This window comes from Diceros bicornis, chromosome 13, assembly GCF_020826845.1.
Source record: "Diceros bicornis minor isolate mBicDic1 chromosome 13, mDicBic1.mat.cur, whole genome shotgun sequence".
NCBI classification, from domain to species: domain Eukaryota; kingdom Metazoa; phylum Chordata; class Mammalia; order Perissodactyla; family Rhinocerotidae; genus Diceros; species Diceros bicornis.
The window spans coordinates 28538522-28561145 of record NC_080752.1 but is presented as its reverse complement, the minus strand read 5'-3'; the positions used below and the strand labels follow the sequence as shown (position 1 = coordinate 28561145).

The 22624-nt window shown below is 48.9% G+C and overlaps 1 protein-coding gene across 2 annotated transcripts; it reads left to right on the top strand.

Annotated features, from left to right (window-relative positions):
- The first annotated feature begins 495 nt into the window (after positions 1–495).
- On the top strand, positions 496–16367 carry ENO1 (enolase 1). Of its 2 annotated transcripts, XM_058552822.1 has the most exons (13): positions 496–575; positions 2914–3007; positions 5646–5741; positions 7143–7201; positions 8952–9021; positions 9503–9636; positions 10111–10333; positions 11534–11731; positions 12594–12795; positions 13507–13615; positions 13866–13924; positions 15919–15984; positions 16152–16367. In XM_058552822.1, exons 2-13 carry the CDS (start codon positions 2923–2925, stop codon positions 16201–16203), a joined length of 1353 nt encoding a protein of 450 aa, XP_058408805.1. In that variant the 5' UTR covers positions 496–575; positions 2914–2922; the 3' UTR covers positions 16204–16367. The 2 variants fall into 2 exon arrangements, with proteins under 2 accessions (XP_058408805.1, XP_058408806.1); XM_058552823.1 differs by having other exon boundaries at positions 497–575; positions 15919–16367.
- Positions 16368–22624: the final 6257 nt, after the last annotated feature.

The following is a 22624-nucleotide window of genomic DNA, read 5'->3' as shown; positions in this document are numbered from 1 at the left end:
GCCAACGTCTCTAGGCCGACGGGGTCTCCGGCACCACGCTGCGGGGCAGGGGGGCGAAGGGCCGGCAGGGCGGGCCGCGAAGGTCGTCACCAAGGTCGTGGGCCGGGCGTGCGCCGGCGGAGCGACGCTGTGTGCGTGCAAGACTCGGAGTACGTGACGAAGCCCCGAGCCCTCATGCCGGCCGGGCCAGCCCGCCCCGCCCCCGGGCCCCGGCGCCGCAGACGCTGCTTGGCCAGGGAGTCCCCGCGGGGAGGGGGCTCGCCCGCACCCCCACACAGCCGCGGTGCAGTAGGTGCCCCCCAGCCCCGCCCCATCCCCCCAGGTCATCGTCCCCCCGTCCCCGCCGCCGTGACGGCCATAGGCGAGGCCCTGAGTGACGGCGCGGGGAGCCAATGGCGAGGCGTCGCGCAGGGGGCGGGAAGTGGGCGGGGTCTCCCGAGCTGGGCAGGAAGTCGGGAGGGGCGGCGCGGAGACGAGCTCAGGGGACTGGGAGCGCGCAGGCCTTTTGGCTTAACGCTTCTCTCGGTGTCTGCAGCACTCTCTGCTTCTTCCCGGGCGCGACATCCGGCGGCTAGGTGAGTGCTCGGGGAAGGGCTGCCGAGCCCGCACCCAGGCAGGCGGCGCGGGGTCCTCTGGGGGTTCCTGCTCCCCGGACGGCGTGCCCGGAGCTTCGGCGGGGACGTGGAAGGGGCGGGCCGGCGCGTGCGAGCCGAGTCCCCGGCCGGAGTCGCGCACCCCGGCCCGAGGCGGGGCGCGGCGCCTGCTTTTCCCGGAGGGGAGGGTGCTGCTCAACAAGTGACTACGGAGTTGCAGGGCCGCGTAACTGTGCTGGGAGGTCAGGACCAGAAGGCGCAGGCCACTTAAGAGAGCAGGCGTGGAGAGGGGAAGGTTCTGGGGAGCAGTCCAGGCCTGACCCCGGTGCTCATGCAAGCCAGGCCCTCCCTAAAGTCGAGGCAGGGGCAGGGAAAGGAGAGATGCCCAGGAAGCTGCTGCTCCGACATGGGCAGTGGCTACAACTCCAGAAGATGCTTACTCTTGAGTGGCTGCAGCTGAGCCAGGGGATCGCTGGGAAGCGGTCCAGGCGACCTCGCCCTGGTCGGGCACGAGCTGCTCCCGGCGCCCCTGGCTGGCCGCCAGCAGTCGGCCCCTGATCTGACCTAAAAAAGGTGTACTTTGAGGAAACTTCCTGTTCACCTCTCTCTCTGCAGCGTGGTCTGGGCTGTGTGGCCCGTCGGTTGACTTGCCTCCAGGGCACACCTAGGCCCGGGCCGCCCGGTCCACTCATGCTGCTCGTGGTCCGGGGTTCCGTCCAGACACACAAAAAGCGGTGAAGCCGTGTGGTCAGACCAGCCTCTCCCTGACCCTTAATGACTTCGGAGAATAGTTTTTCTATCCAATATAAAGATCAGTTGGATTTTATTTTCACATCATGAAATAAGTTAATTACTTTGTCTTATGTCACTAAAATGAGATAAAAGATGAGTTCCTATAGCTGTATGCTGAGGTAGTGTAATCAAGATGCGCTTTAAAGCGCATCTGAAATCCATCAAGTACAGTTGGTTTGGGGCGGGGGAGGTTGACTGGAAACTGGCTGAGGGGACTTCTTGGGGTGACAAATGTGTTACACAGGTATATAATTTGCCAAAACTCAAAGGTAACTAAAATTAAAAAACACGTTTGACTGAATTTGCCTTTTTGTAAGATAGTAGATAAAAACTAGATATTTTTTTATTGGCTAATGAATAAAACTCCATTGTTACATAGAAAATAAAGCCACAAAAGTGACTTCAGCATCTAATTTTGAAACTTAAAAAGAAAAAAAAATGATGCCATTTTCTGCTTCAGAACATTCCAGAGAAGATATTGGGGGGGAGCCCAGTTAGATAATGGCTTCTGAACACTAATTCAATTCCTCTCATCCACTTCAGTCCTACACGTTGTTCAATTCATTTCTTCCTTGGAGAGCCGGTGGGAGAAGGAAGGAAAAGGCCTTTCTTTGAGAATTTGCTGTTTGCACTTTGTAGCTGCAAACCTTTTTTTTTTTTTTTTTTTTTTTTTTTGAGATGTTTTCAAAGGAAGCTTCTTTCCTTGGAGTATTTTCAAAAATAGAATCTTTCCTCTAGTTACAAATCATGACATTTCATAGTTGAGTTTTTTAATGGAGTAAAATGCCCTTTGAAAGAAATACTAATTAGATGTCATTATTAACGTGTCCTGTCTTGCTAAAGACTCAAGTACTGTGCGGTTGGAAAGCCCTGGAAATTGGCAGTGGCAAAGATCACAGTGCACAGACCAAGGAGCTCACTCCTGGCCTCCAAACTGAAAATTTCTAATTATCTAATATCTACCAGTTGAACATCCTACTGCTACCTCAAGTTTAACTTGATGAATTATGTCCCCATCTTTTAATTCACTATTTCACTACAAACCAAATTTTCCTCCTGGTTCCCTCCCCACCCCACCTTTTTTATCTTAGATGGGTTTGCCTGGGACCTTCATGTCCCCTTGGTCTTTTTCCATTGCCATGCCAACCCTCATTGTTAACTAATGACAATAACCGGTTTTCAGACTGCCTCCTCTTCAGCCATTCTGTATGCCATCAACACGTTAATCTTTCCCGTTGTATTTGATTGCTCCCCAGTACAGTCATATATGTTCAGGCTTTGCTTATAGGACGAGACCTGAACTGCTGGGGATTAAGGCCTTGTAGAGCTGGGCCCAACCTACTTTTTTAGGAGCAATTCCTCCTGCTTTCCAGCAGGCCCTCTCCCACTCTAGTTAGCCTTCCTACATCCAGTATTTAGTCCAATGCAGATTCTTTCAAGTCTAGGAGTTCTCAGAAGTGATGCCTTGAATGAATGAGCTGAGGCTGCATTATGGTTTGTGGAAAATATGATCTGTGTTTCCCCACAGAAATTCGCCATGTCTATCCTCAAGATCCATGCCAGAGAGATCTTCGACTCTCGTGGGAATCCCACTGTTGAGGTTGATCTCTGTACCTCAAAAGGTATGTGCCACCTTTGTTACTATAGTTCCTTCCACCACATGCCATTTTTTTAAAACTTTTTAAAAATGACGGCCTTAGGCAAAGAAAAGTCTTACTGTAAAAGCCTTTCTTTCTGATCGGCACATGCTGGTAGGTTGTGCTTCCTGGCTGGGGGAGTGTGGGGGTGCTGTAGGGCATGGGAGTCCTTATCTTGCTGCTTCTTGGTATTTAAAACAAGCCAGGTTGGCTCCTAGGTCAGTGAGGTAGGGGAGTAAGGCGATACCTTGTCCCTAAAAGGGCCCATCACTGGTTTGCTTCACAGCTTGCTGTGACCAGTTAAGCTGATATGGTGTGATAGGATGGATCTTTCTCTCTTGAAAAGGAAAGAGATAAGCAAGTGCGAGTGTAATTATAGCACTCTTATCTTTGTTTCCAGGAATCACTCTTAAACCAGGGATCTGGGATAGTTCTTACCTTTGGGTGTTGGGACGTTCCAGAGGCTCTTATTTCTACCTGGCTGTAAGTGCCCCAAGGAGGGGTTTGCCCATGTGAAAAAAGAAGAGAATGGGGACGCTTAAAAGCTCCCCCCCACTTTGACTTTGAGAAAAATCTAGTGCTTCAGAGCCTGGTCTTCCCTCTAGCAATATCTCAGCTTTTTTCCAAATGGACGTAATGGGTGGGGTTGGAAAAGGAGCTTCAGGCAGAATCACCCAATGGTGCTGAGCACATGGCGGAGACCTGCCAGTTAGAGCTGAGTCACGTCTGTGAATCACAGTCCTGGCTGTGAGACCTCCAGCCCTGCCCTTCCTGCCCTTCCCCCTCTCTCCTCCTCTCACCCTTCCCCGGGAAAAGGCCCCTCAAGTCTAGACAGCATTCGGCAAAAGTCTACCTACCTTCTGCCTGTGGTTACTCGCTGTGGCGGGCGCTCTGAGAGCCAAATTTCTTCTGAGCATGTGCTTTTGGGCGAATACCATGGGTTCTCAGAGGATGCTGAAAATTTCCTTTCATCTTAGATTGGTTTGCTTAGTCAGCGGGTGGAACTTTCCACTTGGAAATTAATGGACTTTCAACAAAAACGAAAAAAGACCCAAGACACTAGAAGATTGTTGGGAGGGGGGCATTTTGTTTGAAACACTTTAAAATGACTAAAATTAATATTTTTTGAAATTTAAATGAATGGAACTTTCTCTTGTGTATCTTAATCCTTTTCAAAAATCAGGAAATCCTGGATTTGTTAAGAGCTTGTCGTAACTTTTTGCTTTCTTTCTTAGAATTTGTTTTTTGGAGCAGTTTTAGGTTCCCAGTAAAGTTGAAGAGAAGGTACAGAGAGTTCCCATATAGCTCCTGTCCTCACACATGCACAGCGTCCCCACTGTCAACACCCCCACCAGAATGGTACATGTGTTGCAGCTGAACCACATTGACACATCATTGTCACCCTGGGTCTGTAGTTAACATTAGGATCTGTCTTGCTTTCTTCTCTTCACCTAGTCTGGAGCCTGAAGGATGTGTAGAAAGCTAGGGCCTGTGTCATGTCCTGCTGCTGCTCACATGTAGTCTCGGCAGTGACACCGGCATACTGGCAGGTCATTTGATTATAACACCTGGTTGATTTTGCTCTTTGTTCATTTGCCTTCACATCCCCACACACCCACTGGTTCTTCACGTGTCTCAGATGGGGAGTTCCTTACAGTCTCAAGTAGATTCGGTAGGCTGACTACACTTCCTGCTCCCCGAACCTGCCCACCCCCATAACCAGATGTCTGCAGTACCCTTCTTGGTGCTGTCCTTCTCCAGGATCTGCCATTTTATGCTCCACGTGTAGGTTTAGCCAGGTGGCTGGTTTCTGTATCTGCAAGACTGCACGCTTCAATGCTTTTTTGTTGTCTAGTGTTATTAAGCTCTGTGCATTTATTGTCTTTATTCTCCCCCACCAACCCATCCTGTTTTCTGGTTTCCTATCCTGCAGAGAACCCCCAAAATAGCATTTATCGGTGCCTAAACTGAAGCAAATGAACTAAAGAGATTGGTCTTGAGCCAACGCTTTCAAGACTTGAAAGCCAGCAACCCGATCTCAGAGTGGTCTGAGGGTGACTTAGCAACAGTGCTCTGGAGCTGACTGTCTGAAATACCTCATAATGTTTTTATTGATTATATGTTGAAATGGTAATGCTTTAGATATATTGGGTTAAATAAGATTAATTTTCTCTGTTTTTACTCTTTAACTTCAGCATAGCTGTTAGAAAATCTTAAATCCCGTAAGTGGCTCACATTACATTCCTGTTGGGCAGCGCTGCTGGGGGTGGTCCACAGACCAGCTGCAGGGCACCAGTTGGGAGCTTGTTAGAGACACAAACTCATGAACCTCCCATTTCAGAATCTGCATTTTAACAAGATCCCAGGTGATATGTGTGTGCATTAAAGTTGGAGAAGCCCTGCTCTAAACTAGAGAAATCTGTCAGCTTTGCTGTTGAGTCTGCATTGCAGAATCAAAACATGAGACGGGTAGAAGAGACCATCGGACTCTCCCAGTTGGTAGAGGGAAGTAACGGTGTTTCCTAATGGCAGATGCCATCTGTGAGTGGGGAGGGACCTTGAGCGAGTGCTGTAACTGTATTTCTTAACCGTTATTGTTTTTCCTCTCTCCCTCAACATCCAGGTCTCTTCAGAGCTGCTGTGCCCAGTGGCGCCTCAACTGGTATCTATGAGGCACTGGAGCTCCGGGACAATGACAAGACCCGCTATATGGGGAAAGGTAAGGTTCGGAACCCACAGCCTGCCTCTGTGGAGCGGGGCTGCAGCCAGCGCGTATTCCACGCCTCCAGCCCTGCTCCTGGCCCGTCACGGCCTCCCTCCCGCCCTGCCTGTGGCCTGTGTGTGAGGGTGGGAAAGCTCTGATTGGCCCACAGTGTTAATGGTGAGCAAGTGCACCGCACCTGGAAGAGCTGGGAGAGCTGGCTTACTGATTCCAGCCTTCCTAAACCTGTAAACTCGGGCAAGAGTGGTAATGCTTAGTTCTGTTGTGGTCTAACCTGTGAAAGACTCCTGGTTAGGCCAGGGAACCTAAGGATAAGAAGACGTGTTAGCTAATACTAACGAAAAGCTTTGCCATTCTCCCAGGATGGCTCTGTGGGCCTTCCAGACCATCAGCTTTCCTTAAGGGTCTGGTCTCAGAGAAGGTCTGGCCAATGGCTCCCATTAATGGTGACCTGCAGGTCAGTTGTAGTCTGTTCTTCTGTTGATTGAGTCACAGAAGTCCCCCTCTGTGGCCTAGCCAGCCTCTGGTGGGCTGTATGCATTGACTTTGAGTGTGGTAACATTCACCTTCCTGTAGATAGAGCTTGTGTGGCCAGATTACAGAACAGCAGGGGGACTAGACATGCATTCTCAGCAGGGAGAGGCAGAAAAATCTCACAATATGACCATGGTTTGTGGCCTCCAAGGGGCCAGGGAGGACGTCTTGGAGAAAGGTGTTAAGGGCTGCAGGAGAGGCGCAGTGATGGAGTAAAGTTGGGAGACATGGGCCAGAGTTGCAGCGATTGTGCCGTGGGGAGGCCACACTCGAGGAACTACGAATAGCTCCCCAGCATCGCTTATCGCCCAGACGGGTGCTGGTCTGAAGCCAGCCAGCGCTGTGCCTTGATTGTAGTGAGGATGACCTGCTGGCCCCTGCAGTATTCTCCTGCCTTCCTGTTTCTTCTTTCTCTCACTCAGTGTTCTTCACAGCCTGTTCTCTTCTGAGTCTTTCTTTTTTCCTTCTCTGTCAATCTCTACTGGTCAGGTGTCTCCAGACCCATTAAGTATATTAATGAGTTCCTGGCACCAGCCTTGTGCACCCAGGTAATACACTGGACATCCTGTAGTTTCCGCAGCTGGTGTTTCCAGTGCATGATCTTGCAAACTAACCTCCCTTGAGACATTCTGAGGTGGTTGCTCTGTGTGTGGCTCTAACCCTTGGGGTCCTAGGTAAGAGCGCTCAGACTGGGCCAGAAAGTCCTCCGATTCTGGGGGGCGGCAGCGGGTTTGAAGGAGGTCCCATGGAAGGTCTTTTGGTGGGCTCTGAATATCTGGGTTAATAGCAGTGGTTCTTGCCAGCAATGCTGCTCAAGCCTGTTTTTCATTAATGTCAGTAATTTGATTTGATTGTTCCTTCTAGGTGTCTCAAAGGCTGTTGAGCACATCAATAAAACTATTGCACCTGCCCTGATTAGCAAGGTAGGACCTGCCTCCTGATAACTAATATATAATAATGCCACCAGAGCGTCTCCTGGGCCAGTGGGCTTTCCACTTTATGGAAGAGCTTATTCTGAGAGCTAAAGAAGCCAGTTGGATTCCCTGTCTTGCATGAGAATAATTACACCTTTTCTAACATGCCCTCTGCCTTGGTGTACATGCCTAACTGTGCATGGAATTGGATCAAAGATGGGAGACTTAGGGCCTTGATTTTTCCTTCCAACTATCGTGACCTTTGGGAAATAAAGATCCAGATTTTAAAAGCAGCTCTTAGGGGTGGTGGAGGTAGTATCCATGGTGACTGACTTATTTTTCATGAACTATGGAATTATTTACTATATTTCTACTGACTTTAAAAACAGTGGAACTCTTATTAAATAAAATCTTACATGGAGTCTCAATATGTCAAGCAGATAAAAGCAGAGCTGCTGTAGGTGAAGTAGTGCTGGGGACCAACAACCCAGCCCACTCAGCAATTTTTTGTCTCATTTATCCTCCCTCTGGCCCCTCCCACCATAACTCCCTTGGTGCTTACCCAGATGGGAACGCCGTGAAAGCCCCCGGCTAGTTCCACACCCAGCCACAGCCACCTCCTCTGTTCCCCTTGGGTGTAGTGCCTCCTCTTGAATTTGTCCTGTGTGCTGGTGGCACAGTGCGCCTCTGTTGTTCCTCTCCCCGGCTTGCTTGTTTTGCCCTGGCCCCTGTGGCCTCTGTAATTGGGCCCCAGGCGGTTTCTTGTTGCTGCCCTGCTGGCACACACTCTCTGTCCCAGTCTCCTGGGCACCCACACAGCCCTGTTCTTTGTGCTGTGGTGCCCTTACCTGGCATGACTAACGCAATGAGCAGGGCTTTCCTGGACCTTTTTTCTCCCCCTTGGGAGAAACATGCTTTGGTCTAACTCTTAGTGAGGGTCAGCCTCTGAAGCTATCTGCTTGGGTGACTGCTAACTTTTTCCAAAGATGCTTTGTCAAAAAAGCAAAAGATGCCAAGTTGTTAACATGGCATGATGGAGTTATAAGTGATTTTCTTTTCATATTTTAGTTTTTGTAGAAAGAACATTATACATAAAATACATTGTTATGGTACAGTTAAGTTTTTAAAGTAATGCCAACTTTTATTAAAAAATTACTTTGAGCCAGTTTTCAAGACAGCAGTTTTATTACTTTATAATCTCACCACAAATAGTCATTTTGATCATTCATCAAACATTGCTAAATGATTTTGGACCACCCTTAAAAATCCTATCTCCCGTCAGATGGTACAGTTTGCCATCATTGAGGATAGCCAAGAGTGACAGCAGCATAACCTGCCTTTGAAGAGCGCAGCTCGTTTGAGTGAACAATGAGTTTTGTTATTTATTGCCCCAAAAAGTCACACTACTTTGTAGTAATACCTTATTTAGCATGCACCCGACAGTTCTGTCTTATGGATAATGTAACTTGGGACTCCCTTAGACTAGACTAATCCTTATGACACAAGGGCTATATCTTAGATTTTTCATTGTTGCTCTCCAGTGCTTGGAGAAATGCCTGACGCTGTCAAAGCAAGGAAAAGGCAGTTTCACATCTCCCTGTTTACTTTTGATTTTTCCCCTTTTCCTTTACCAAATAAACTTATAACAGAACCATTTTGACTTCGCACAGTTGCAAAGTTTTATAACTTCCATGACAGGAGTGCAGAGGTCATAAACATAGAGTGACACCAAGCGGCTTACCCTCCCTTCTCCCCGTAGAAACTGAGCGTCGTGGAGCAGGAGAAGATTGACAAACTGATGATAGAGATGGATGGAACGGAAAATAAATGTGAGTGGCCTGAGATGGAGGCTTTGCTGGGGAAGATTGAGGCGTCTCCTGAAGACCTTTTAAGTCCTTTGGGAAGAGGTCATATGGTCCCTAATGATGAGCTACGTGACCGTCTGAGGTCTCTTCTAGTTTCCTCGCCTCACCGTAATAAATCATGTTTTTAAATATCAGGAGCATAACCAGGTGGCAGCAGCATGTCTGCAGGGTTACTTGAAAGAGGCTCGCCTGTCCTTTACAATAAATCAAGCAATTGATGGAATTTTCCAGGGTTCCTTACACCAAAGAAAGGGCTTTCTCTTAGGGGAAAAAGCAGATGAGCCCACATGGAATGCTGTTTGCATTTCTAGTTTGAACCAGGAAAGTAAATATGATGAAGAGAGAAAGGTTGCAAATACAGTGTGGTGGCACTCACAGGTGGGCAGGCCAGCAGGAGAGGTCGGGAGGAAATACCTCAATTTAGCTCAGTTCTGTTGTGTTCTAGCTAAATTTGGTGCAAACGCCATTCTGGGAGTATCCCTGGCTGTCTGCAAGGCTGGAGCTGTTGAGAAGGGGGTGCCGCTGTACCGCCACATTGCTGACTTGGCTGGCAATGCCGAGGTCATCCTGCCAGTGCCGGTGAGTGGCTTCTCTGAACTTCCCACGTGAGGAGCTGGGAGCGTTCACTTTCTCATGGGAACCTGGGACCTCCCGTGTCTTGATCTTGTCCACGTGTGACTCTCCCAGCATGGTGGATACGAGCAGGCTCTGGAAGCCTCAGCTGCTAACAACTCCAACTCCTCTGCCGCTTGGTAAGAGTGACCTCCAGCAGGTGACTGGACTTCCCTGCACCCCAAGTCCTTGACTTTTCATTCAAGGGTGAAAATTGTACTTACCTTGTTGGATGGTGTGCATTCGCTGAGATAGTAGCCGGTGCTTAGAACAGTAAGCACTTCTGTTGGTAGTTATTGCAGTTGTCAGGAGAGGCCTGGTGAGCATTTCATGGCCACACATAGCTGTATCTGTGAGCCGTGCAGTCAAACGGGAGGGGCTTGCTGTTCTGGACGGGTCTCTGGGCCAGGGGCTGTACTTCTCCTCTCCGTCTCTCCCCAGGCCTTCAATGTCATCAACGGTGGTTCTCACGCTGGCAACAAGCTGGCCATGCAGGAGTTCATGATCCTGCCCGTCGGTGCAGCAAACTTCCGGGAAGCCATGCGCATTGGAGCAGAGGTTTACCACAACCTGAAGAATGTTATCAAGGAGAAATATGGGAAAGACGCCACCAACGTGGGGGATGAAGGCGGGTTTGCTCCTAACATTCTGGAGAATAAGGAAGGTACAGGCTCTTAAAGGATCCCCGAGTTCTGCAGCACTGCACCCCACTCTGTGGGCAGATTGTCCACACCTGCCACGTGGGGAACGTTGGTCTTTCCACCTTTTGTTCATCGAGTATCAAAATGCAAAACATTGCAAACAGAATTTTGAAGAGGGAAGCAAGCTAGCGCCTCTTTTTTTAAAAAAATAACAAGGAGTTTCCTTATTAATTTGACTTGTGAGTGGCCAGATGATCTGTGTAAATTAGGCCGGGTGGAGTACAGAGAGGCGGTTTAGGCCTCTTGCCCTTCTTGCTCTGCCTTGCAATGGCAGAGGTTTGAAATTTGCTCTGTGCTCAAGGAGATGCCGTCTGTTCAGGACTGTGACCAATAAGTATTTAGTTCATTCAACCACAGTAAAGCTCACACAAGCTTTGTTTTGCTTTGAATCCTTAGGCACAGAATTAAATGTGAGAATTGCTTAGAGGATACTGAAAGTCTTCGGACAATAAGTCACAGCCAAGCTTTTTGTTTTAGAAGGAAAAAGTAGGCCTCAAGTATGTTCTGTCGCCTTCAAGGGCATTTAGTGAAAGAAAGAAAGAATCCATTGCTGCTCTTTGGGTCAGCCTCATGAAACTGCTGGTATTTGGCCATTTTGACCTATGAAAATGGCCCTTTCTTAAGAAAGATCTAATAGCTCAAGGGCCTTTGGGATGGAGCAGGAGCCACGAGTCTTCATCAGTTTCCCTATGGGCAGCGCTGCCAAGTGCAGCAGACCCTGAGCCTGGGCTCTGGACAGCAGAACCTGGGGGCAGGGCCTCGCCATCCCAGGCTCCCCTTCCACTAGGCGCGCTCCCTCTTGGATCCCAGCCTCGGCTCTATTTAAAGCCTATTCCTGGGGACAGCTGATCTCAGCTGGTCACTGTAACTGTGTCTTGACCAGCACAGCTGTTCTGGGCACTAAATTTGGGAGCATTCGTCAGTGGGAAGGCCTCTTTTCTTAGAATCAAGACTGAGTTGCCCACTTGGTGATGTGCAAGGGGGCCCTAACCAATGGTTTCTTTTCCCAAAGCAGAAAAAAGTAAGAGGAATCATTGAGACTCATGGTTGGGGCCCAAGCACCTCTTGGTCTTTCTGTGAAGGTTGCCATTTGGCAGCTGTTTAAGGGAAATTTTCTCTCTACCTACCTGGTTTCCATAGTTGTTACCGCCATCTCTTTCTAGCCCTGGAGCTGCTGAAGAATGCCATTGGGAAAGCCGGCTATACCGATAAAGTTGTCATTGGCATGGACGTAGCTGCCTCTGAGTTCTTCAGGTCAGGGAAGTATGACCTGGACTTCAAGTCACCCGATGACCCCAACAGGTACATCACACCTGATGAGCTGGCCAACCTGTACAAGTCCTTCATCAAGGACTACCCAGGTGAGTGCCCCTGGGGCATGGCCCCTTCTCCAGCCACTGATGTGCAGTGGGGCAGCTGCAGCACTCGGCCAGCAGCTGATGGCCACAAGCATGAGAGTGGGTGAGAGACACCTGTCACACGCCTCCCCACAGTGCTTTTCCAGTTCAGATGTACACACAAGTGTGGGGAGAGCTTCACAGAAGTAGTTGGTGCAGCAGAGGAGTCAGGAGCTGGTTCTGCAGTGTCAGTCAGTAGTGACATCAGCTTACAAAGTGTGATGACCTCCTGTCACTGTCACAACAGCCTCTGAGCAAATGCAGTCTTGGCTCCATTATACAGGTGAGGACAGTGAGCCTTGTTATGCTCACCGTGAGCTGGGTGCTCCTCTCAGCTCTGTGACTCACTTAATGCACACAGGTGGAGACTGTTAATAGCATTTCACAGGCAGGAGCCCGTCAGTTACTTGCCCGAGGGCACCCAACAAATTGTGGAGCAAGAATTCAGACCAGGAAGTTGGACTCGAAGTCCCTGTGTTGAACTGCTAAGCTAAATAACTTGCTCAAGGTGGTGCCAAGACAAAACCCGAGTCCTCACCCTTCTGAGTCCACGGCTCCATTCTTGTTCTCAATGACACTAAACTCAGACCACCCTGGGCAGGTGAGGATCCCATTTAATAACTGTCAGGGTCCAGTATTGCGAGTGACTCTTGTGCCCTGTTACAGGAGTGGGTTTCCAGGGCATGAGCTGGGGGCCATTCCCGTCCTATAGGTGAGAGAGGGGTGAGGCCAGGTAGGCATTGAGTTGGCGGGGAAATGAGGCTGTGTGAGGTTCCTGTTCGGCGGGCCGGAAGGGTCACTGATGAGACATGACTCTTTTCCTCAGTGGTGTCTATCGAGGACCCCTTCGACCAGGATGACTGGGAGGCGTGGCAGAAGTTCACCGCTAGCGCAGGAATCCAGGTGGTGGGGGATGATCTCACCGTGACCAACCCCAAGCGGATTGCCAAGGCCGTGGGCGAGAAATCCTGCAACTGCCTCCTGCTCAAAGTGAACCAGATCGGTTCTGTGACCGAGTCTCTCCAGGCGTAAGTGCCCCGGGGAGCAGTCTCTCGGGCAAGGGACTGGGAACCCGAAAAGAGCTCCTTCCTTCTGGTGCAGCGGAGCCCTCCAGCACCCCAGACTGTGATGGAGTGTCAAATTTGAGCTCTAGGTGGCTTTTTTTTTTTCCCCCCAAAGCCCCAGTAGATAGTTGTATGTCATAGCTGCACATCCTTCTAGTTGCTGTATGTGGGACGCGGCCTCAGCATGGCCCGAGAAGCCGTGCGTCCGTGCGCACCGGGGATCCGAACCCCGGGGCGCCAGCAGCTGAGCGCACGTACTTAACCGCTAAGCCACAGGGCCGGCCCTCTAGGTGGCTTTTAAAGTAAGCAGTGGCACCAGGGGGCTGGGGCATTTGGCAGTTGTGGCCTTTGGCAATTGTGGCCTAATCTTGACCACTTCGTGGCCCTACACTCCTGATTGGATTTCACACAGAGAACCTTGGTCAGAGGAGACACGCACTCTCCCCTCAGGGAGGCTGAGCCCAGTTTTGCAAACAAAACTAGGGTGCTGAGAAGGTCCTCAGGGGAGGGCGAGGATTATCCTCCCCAGGAGTTGAGAGCGTAAGGTCTGCTGCTAACTCCTGACCCTCCCCTGGTCTTCCAGCAGCAGCAGTGAGTCATGGCATCAGAGGGCTAAAAGGGCTGCTGGGCCCGGGAAAGGGAATCACACCATCTGGGTTGTGTCCTGGCTTCTAGGTGCAAGCTGGCCCAGTCAAATGGGTGGGGCGTCATGGTGTCTCACCGCTCTGGGGAGACTGAAGACACCTTTATCGCCGACCTGGTGGTGGGGCTCTGCACTGGACAGGTAAGGAGCTCCGTGAAATGAAAGATGGTTCTTATTTCTTCTCTTTGATCTCAACTTCCTGGGAACACCAAACCAGCGGGAGGAGGAGGCAGAATGGGGTCCCGGAGGCCCCTTTTATCCCTTCCTTCCTAGGGTCAGAGATCCTCCTCAAGAAATTGTTTCTCTGCCCTGGCACCCTCCCTTTGCCCAAAATGCCCATGAAGATGTGGTGTCCACTACAAGCTAATGTAACCTTGTTTTCTCCTTCCAGATCAAGACTGGCGCACCTTGCCGATCCGAGCGCTTGGCCAAGTACAACCAGATCCTCAGGTAAAGAGAAGGCCTGCAGAGTATGTGAGCCCTGCCCTCCGCTAGGAGCTCCTGGCTCTGTGGGGGAGGTACAGATGGGGCAAGGCTCCCCAGCCCGAGCAGTGTTAGGGTCGGGGTGAATTGGGCCTAGAACCTAAGGCGCCTTGCAGCATTGCCCCAAAGCAGGAGCCTGTTCCGTGCCGTGCTGCCATCCTCTGGTGGAAGAGGGAACAGGCCCTCTCTGGACAATTAAGTCACACAACTTTTAGAGGCAGAAGAGAGCCTTAGCGACTGTCTTAAGTGCGCACGCTTGTTTGTGAACAAGGGAGCCAGGGCTCAGGGAGGTGAAGGACGTTGCCAAAGGGCAGACAGCAGGGTTTCCACTCTTGAGTGCCTACGGGTGTTTTGGTCCCCTCCTCTTTGTCTCGGGGTGTCCTTGGGAAGCTCCCAAACTTGGAGAGGCTGCCCTTTTGCTGTTGTTACTTTTTCCAGTCTTGCGGGGAAAAGGAACATCCGTTTCCTGAGTCCTCCCACGTGACCTCTTCTTTAAAACTTTATCCTGGAAAATTTCAAGCATAAGAAAACAGTGAACAGTAGAATGTACACTCTTTCCAATCACCCAGATACACCAGCTGTCAATACTTCTCCATGTTTGTCTCTTTGCACCCTGCTTGTTAATTTTTGTTGGAGAACTTTAAAGCAAATTCAAGACATCCTATAACTTCACCTGTAAATTCTTTGGCTGTATATCAATTTCAGAAAAAGATTTATTTACTTCTTTTTTGTGTGTGGAAGACCAGCCCTGAGTTAACATCTGATGCCAGTCCTCCTCTTTTTGCAGAGGAATATTGCCGCTGGGCTAACATCCGTGCCCATCTTCCTCCACTTTATTTATTTATTATTTTATTTATTTATTTATTTTTTTATTTATTTTTTTTCCCCCCAAAGCCCCAGTAGATAGTTGTATGTCATAGTTGCACATCCTTCTAGTTGCTGTATGTGGGACGCGGCCTCAGCATGGCCGGAGAAGTGGTGCGTTGGTGTGCGTCCGGGATCCGAACCCGGGGCCACCAGCAGCGGAGCTCGCACACTTAACCGCTAAGCCACAGGGCCGGCCCCGTCCTTCTCTACTTTAAATGGGACGCCGCTGCAGCATGGCTTGACAAGCCGGGGTGTCAGTGTGCACCCAGGATCTGAACCTGTGAACCCTCGGGCCACCAAAGCGGAGTGTGCGCACTTTTAACTGCTGTGCCACCCAGCTGGCCCAAGATTTATTTTTTAACATCACCACTCTACCGTGATAGATTAGTAGTAATTTCATAATGTCAATACCAAGTCTGTTCAGTCTCCCCTGGTTGTGTCAAAAATGCATGTTCTTTTGGTTTTTTGGTGTCAGGATCCGAACAGTTCACACTAATAAATTCCCCCTCCTTTTTCCCCATGCCACTTATTTGTTGAAGAAACTTTCATTAAAAAAATAAAAATTTGGGGGCCGGCCCAGTGGCATAGTGGATAAGTTTGCATGCTCCTCTTTGGCGGCCCGGGGCTTACAGTTTCAGATCCTGGGCGTGGACCTACACACTGCTCATGCTGTGGCGGCATCCCACATATAAAATAGAGGAAGGTGGACACAGATGTTAGCTCAGGGCTAGTCTTCCTCACTGAAAAAAACAAAAATTTTTTATATTCCAAGAAATAGAATAGCAGTCCTGACATTTCTACTTTGTCCTTCAGAAACATAGCGGGGGTGGGGGAGTAAAGGAGAAGGGATTGCAGGTGGACAACCTGCTAGGTGAGTTGGGTGGGGAGGAGCTAAATGCTCTTCTATTCCCAGTATCACAGAGAAGCTCCGACTTAGAGGATTGGAGGAGGAGTGAGTCTGACAAACCGCTGGGTTCTCTACTTCCTGGGAGGAGGTGTGTCTTTGACCACATCTGGGTGGGAGAACTGAGCTGCACTGAGATTTGACTTCTCTCTTTCTCCCTCCCTCTCTCTCTCTCCTTCTGCTTCCCAAGAATTGAAGAGGAACTGGGCAGCAAGGCTAAGTTTGCTGGCAGGAACTTCAGAAACCCGCTGGCTAAGTAAGCTCTGGGCGGGCAAGCCCGAGTCCTGCAGTCACTAGTCGGCTAAGTAGACCTCTGCTCCTGATGTCTGCACAGGCAGCTCAAGGCCCCAGCCAATACTCAGAGGGGCCTCTGGTAGTTAACTGCCCTCTCCCATGCTTGTAACGTTCTCACTGCTTCCTTAGAACTGCTACAGAAGCCAAGCTTGACCATCTGGAGCCCTGCTGGAAACCCTAGCTCTATAATCATGTGATTGGCCCAAATCATTGTTTTTCTCACCTCGCTTGCCACCAAGTGTCTGGAGCCATGTGGATCTACAGTGTAATCTCTGAGGTGTCCATAGCCAAGAGCCCCAATGGTTTTGTGTGCAAAATAAAAAGGCCTCAGTGACCTGTAGGGAATACTCTGTGTGCATGTGTGTTTGGAACAGTCTGAACCTGTCTGTCCTAATGTGTTAAGTGTTCACGGGGTGTTGCAGTAGACCTTTGAGACCTCAAGGCTTTGTGTCATGACAAAAAGGGAGGAGAAGTTTGTTCAGGCCGTTTGCATCCTTGGGAAAGGCAGTTCGGGCAAAAGGTGAGAGGAGGCATGCCAGGTCCAACAGAAGTTGGGTCAGATGGGAGCAGAGCATGGCCTCAAGTTCAGACATCTTATTTGGGAGAAAGTAAAAATGCAGAGCTATTCCAGGTTATCTCAAGGGCAGTGGCTTCTAGCTCACGTGACCATATTGCTCTCCAGACCGTAAGGACGGCCAGAGTGCAGCTAACCCTCTGGGATGGTGGGGATGTGGGTTCTCTGTTTCTAGGGGGAGCAGGCGAAAGTAGGTGACAGGGTAGCTCTGGGGAGGTCAGAGGGCATCTAGAGGATTTTGGAACCCTATTTAGATTAATTAAAATTAAATTCTGGTCCTCACTTTCACTGACATTATTTCAAGTGCTCAGAAGCTACACATAGCAGCTGCCCAATTGTAGAGCAGACAGAAAACATCAGCGCTGCAGAAAGCACTGTTCTAGAGCAGTGAGCCTGGGGGATGAGGCAATATGCTTATTTTAAAGTGAGAAAACGCTGTGGTTGCTGTTTGCCCCTTGAGGGAGTTTGGTGTTTTATTAGTGTTTTATTTTTCTTCTGCTAAAATAATTGGATCCAAGTCGATTGAGTTGTGTGTTAATACGCGATCAGGGGACTCAGAGGCCCCCTGTGGACGTTCTTGTTCACTGCTTGTCTCTGTCAGTCAGGAGTTAAGCCGAGAAGCAGAACCACTAGGAGGAGATACATATATTAAGAAATTTATTGAAAGGAATTGGCTTCTGTGATCGTGGGGCGTGGCTGAGCAAATCCAAAGTCCATCGGGCAGCCAGTCAGAAGGGAAGACGTCCAGCACAGAGCCCCACAGGCACAGGTGAAGCGCCATTTCGCAGGCGGGATTTCTCTCCAGGAGCCCTCAAGCCCCGCTTTTAAGACCTTCTAGCTGATTGAGTGAGGCCCACCCAGGCCGTGCAGGAGAATTCCTTATTTAAAGTTAGCTGATGAATGGCTTTATGTCTGCAAAATAGCTTCACAGTAATACCTGGATTACCATTTGATTGAATAACAGGACTCTCGAGTCAAGTTGCTGTGTCATAAAGCCATCACAGTCCACCCTCCATCAACTGCACCCTTACACATCTTAACCCATGCTTAACCTCCAGATAATGACGACACGGTCCTACTTCTGCATAACATGGTGCAGCTCTCGCTCATACAACTACAACCACTAACCTTTTCCAGGTTGTAATGACTGGTTTCTATCTGAAAATTGATCCCAGAGGGAAGTGAATCATCAAACTGGGCCTGACAGTCTTATTAGAAGGCTTATCTTTATCCCAACTTCAAAGCAGCAAGTTAGCTTTGGTATTTTTAAATTTTATTTAATGTCGACATTGCCTGAGACTTCGTTTTTAAAACAGTGACTGGCAGATAAAGGCATTTCTCAGTCTTGGGTTAAAGGGCAAGTGTAGGTGGGAGCTCTTTGAGATGCTCCACCCTGAAAGAAGGCTGCGAGCTGGGGCTGGACACTGGCTCTGGGCATGCCCAGGCCCCAGGTGAGGACAGTTGACTGAGGACTTCTGACCCAGCAGAAACACCACATTCCTGACCTTGGCTGGCAGAAGTTAGCCAGGAAGAATTGAAGACCAAGGACCTTTTCCTGGGGCCCTGTCAGAAGCAGGATGGCACCATTAATTCCAGTTTCCAGAAAGCCGTTCCTGGGCTTTAAGATGGTCTGGGGTGTTGAACATGTCTTCAGATGTCAGGAGTTTACAGGAACTGCAAGTGTTTCTAAAGGAAACCTCTTTGTCAGCACACGTCCCTGGTCTCGGGACCTGCTTTATATGTTTTCTATCTTTTTGTTAACTTTAACTTCATATTACAAACGCTTTCCCACAAAACATGTCTTTTTCATCTGTGGTTGTCTTCCAACCTCCAAATTCCTGCATCTCTAGGACAAAAATCTGTTGAAAATGTGAAGCAGTGTGGTTCTCAAATGTGGCCACACATTGGAATCACCTGGGAAGCTTTTAAAGCCCCAGTTGCCCAGACCAAGTGAATTGGAATCTCGGGGTGGAACCCAAAGCGTCCGGGGTTTCTGAAACTCCCCAGCTGACTCCAGTGTGCGGCCGAGCGTGAGAACCACTGTGGTGCAGTAAGTGGATTGCAGGGTTGGTGGTGACCAGGCAGGGCTAGGATGCCAGGCTTTCCAGGAGACTGGGAAGCAGCCAGGTTTCCCCTGGAAAACCCCAGCCCTGGTACTTTTCTTTTTAACGAATGCAGCTGAGGCTGGAAGAGGGCAGCTGAACGCCATCAACATAGTCCCCAGAGCTGGGCCAAGTCGCAGGGAGGGGGCCGTGACAGGAGCCTGCTTCTTGGCTGTGAAGTCCATGCTAGGGCTTGTAGATGCAGCCAAGTCAGCTCTCCTCCAGCCAGTGGGGATCCCACCCCCTGTTCCCCGCACAGCAGCCGCAAGTGCAGGCAGTGCAGTGGCTGAGAGCCCAGATGGAGCCAGGCGACATTTGGATTCTGCCCCTTCCACTGAACGGTTGTGCTTGTTTCCCCAGCTGTGAAATGGGGCCAATATAACAGTGCTACCTCATGGTTATTCCACAGAAGGAGGACCGTGAATGCTCACATTCCCCTAGGCTCCCGCTCGGAACAAAATGAGTTAAACTAGAGGTCCAGGGCACAGGGAAGGTGGAAGAAGGTCTTCAGAGCATATAAAGCCCCTGTGGTTGTGATTCAACAGAAAAGGGAAAGCGTTGGGAGTAGAAAGCTCACAGCAACCCAGGGAGAAGCATCAGGACGCGCTGAACCAACCTGGAGTTTAACAAGCTTCCCAAGGTGTAATTTACATTCAGTAACAGGCCCCAGTTTTAAGTGTACAGTGTGATGTGTTTTCACAAATACATCTGGGAAACCAGCACCACAATCACAACATAGAACATTTCCAGCACCCCCAAAAGTTCCCTGAGCCCCTTCCCAGTCAATCCCCACATCCACCCCTGGCCCCAGGCAACCTACAGTGTTTTGTAAAAATTCTAATTAGTTGCCAAAATTGAAAATGATTTCATGTAAAAATTCCGATTTCTGGGTTCTAATGGATTGGAAATGGCCACACTGTGCCTGCATTCCTAGAAGGAATGCCGTTCACTGCCGATGGCAGCTGCAGTCCCACCTGCCTGCTCCCCTTGTTCACCTCCCTGCCCAGCCCTCCCTGGCTTTTGAATCTGCAACCCCTGGTCCACAGTCTCTTCTGCAGGCTGTCTTCCCAATTCTTTCCTTGTCTGTGAAAATCCTCTATCCCCAAGGGTTCTGTGAGTTCAGATCCTCCAGGGCTTCTCTGCCATTGACCACCGATCTTCCCGTGCCTTAAGGTAGCAAAGACCCCAGACACAACCTTGAACTCTCCAGCTCATCTGGACCCAGAAATGGCTCAAGCAGACACCACCACCTTCCAACCCTGCTCGTCAGCTCCAATGGGAGGCCAGGCTGGCCAGGGCATCACTGCGTCCTCCTGCTTGTCTTGCTGCAGAGTGTGAGGCCTTGGTAATCAGGGCTGCTGTCCACTGGGACCACGAATGATAGCAGACTCATTTGCATATGTGACCTAAGACAGTAATTAAACCCAGGCGCCCCAGGGGTGAGAAGTAAGCACATTAATTCAAGAGCAATTAAAACCCTCCAATGGCACCGACACACAGCTCCCACTTCTGAGACTGGCTGTAACTGATGGCAGTCACCTTCCAGCTCCTTCTTTTGGCCACCAGACTGCCGCCATGACTGCACATTTTTGAGGGGGGCAGCTCTCCCAGATTCTCAGTCCTTCTTCAGGGTCCCTGATGCTACTGTGGAGAAGTTACTGTGCAAGACAATGTCCTAGCTTTGTTTTTTTGTGTGTGAGGAAGATCAGCCCTGCGCTAACATCTGCCAATCCGCCTGTTTTTTTGCTGAGGAAGACTGGCCCTGGGCTAACATCCGTGCCCATCTTCCTCTACTTTATATGGGACGCCGCCACAGCATGGCTTGCCAAGCAGTGCGTTGGTGCACACCCGGGATCCGAACCGGGGAACCAACAGGCCACTGCAGCAGAGTGCAAGCACTTAACCGCTTGCACCACCGGGCCGGCCCCCTAGTTTTTTTTTCAATTGTGGTAACATATACATAGGAAAATTCACCATTTTAACCATTTTCAAGTGTACAATTCAGTGGCATTAAGTACATCCAAAATGTTGTGTAACCATCACCATTATCTATTTCCAGAACTTTTTCATTATCCCAAACAGAAACTCTGTACCCATTAGGCAATAAGTCCCCATTTCTGTCTGCCCGCAACCCCTGGTAACCTTTATTCCATATTCTGTCTCTGAATTTGCCTATTCTAGATATTTTATATGAAGAGATTTGTGCAGTATTTGTCCTTTTATATCTGGTTTTTACAGGTTGTAGCATGTGTCAATACCTCATTCCTTTTTATGGCTGAATACTATTCCATTGTGTGTATATACCACATTTTTTATCCATTCATCTGTTGATAGACACGAGTTGTTTCTATCTTTTGGCTATTGTGAATAATGCTGTTATGAACACAGATGTACAAGTATCTGTTTGAGTCTGTTTTCAATTCTTTTGGGTATATACTTAGTGGAATTGCTGGATCATATGGTAATTCTCTGTTTAACTTTTTGAGAAATTACCAAACTTTTCCACAGCAGCTGCACCATTTTACATTCCCACTAGCAATGTACAAGCGTTCAAATTTCTCCACATTCTTATCAACACTCATTCTTTTCCGTTTTTTTGTTATGGCCATCCCATAGGTGTGAAGTGGTAATCTCATCATGGTTTGGATTTGCATTTCCTTAATGACCAATAATGTTGAACATATTTTCATGTGCTCATTGGCGATTTGTTTTTGTTTTTTTTTAAAGATTTTATTTATTTATTCCCCCCCCAACAAAGCCCCAGTAGATAGTTGTATGTCATAGCTGCACATCCTTCTAGTTGCTGTATGTGGGACGTGGCCTCAGCATGGCCGGAGAAGCGGTGCATCAGTGCGCGCCTGGGATCCGAACCCGGGCCGCCAGCAGCGGAGCGCATGCACTTAACTGCTAAGCCACGGGGCCGGCCCCTCATTGGCGATTTGTATATCTTCTTTGGTAAAATGTCTTTTCAAGTCCTTTGGCCATTTTTTAATTGAGTTTGTTGTCTTATTGCTGAGTTATAGAGTGCTTTATATTCTCTGGATACCATCAGATATATGATTTACAAATATTTTCTCCCATTCTGTATTTTGTTTTTTCAGTTTCTTGTTAGTGTTTTTTGATGCACACAAGTTTTTAATTTTGATGAAGTCCAATTTATCTGTTTTTTCTTTTGTTGCTTGTGCTGTTGGTGTTGTATTTAAGAAACCATTGCCGAATCCAAGGTTATGAAGATTTGCCCCTATGTCTTCTCCTAAGAGTTTTATAGTTTTAACTCTTATATTTAGGTTGCTGATCCATTTTCAGTTAATTTTTATATATGGTGTGAGGTAAGGGTCCCACTTCATTCTTTTTCATGTGGATATCCAGTTGTCCCAGTGCTATTTGTTGAAGAGACTGTCTTTTCCCCATTGAATAGTCTTGACACCCTTGTCAAAAATCAGTTGACTATATGTGTGTATATATATATAATTGACTATAGGTATATATATATGGGGATTTATTTCTGGGCTCTCTATTCTATTGATCTATATGTCCTTATGCCAATACCACACTGTTTTGATTACTGTAACTTTGTGGAACCTGTTCTAGTCTTTTACATACATCATATTATTTACTCCTCACCAAACCCTATGAAGTGGGCCTTCTAATCATTCTTAATGTATAAAGTCAGGCCTAAAGAGGTTAGGTGACTTACTGTAGGTCACAAAGCTGCTGGGTGTATTGTCCTTTGCAAGGTGACACTACAAGCACTCCCAAGCTGACAGACATAACAAAAGGTGTGAATTCTGGTGTCTTTGCCTCAAAAACAACCTGCAAAGTCAAGTGATGTCTTGCCAGGCCTCCAGCAATCAGAATCCCAAAGCCACGGGTCTCCAGGAGGAAGAAAGTGATCCTGAGCAACTTTGATCCAGTTGAGGACAAGG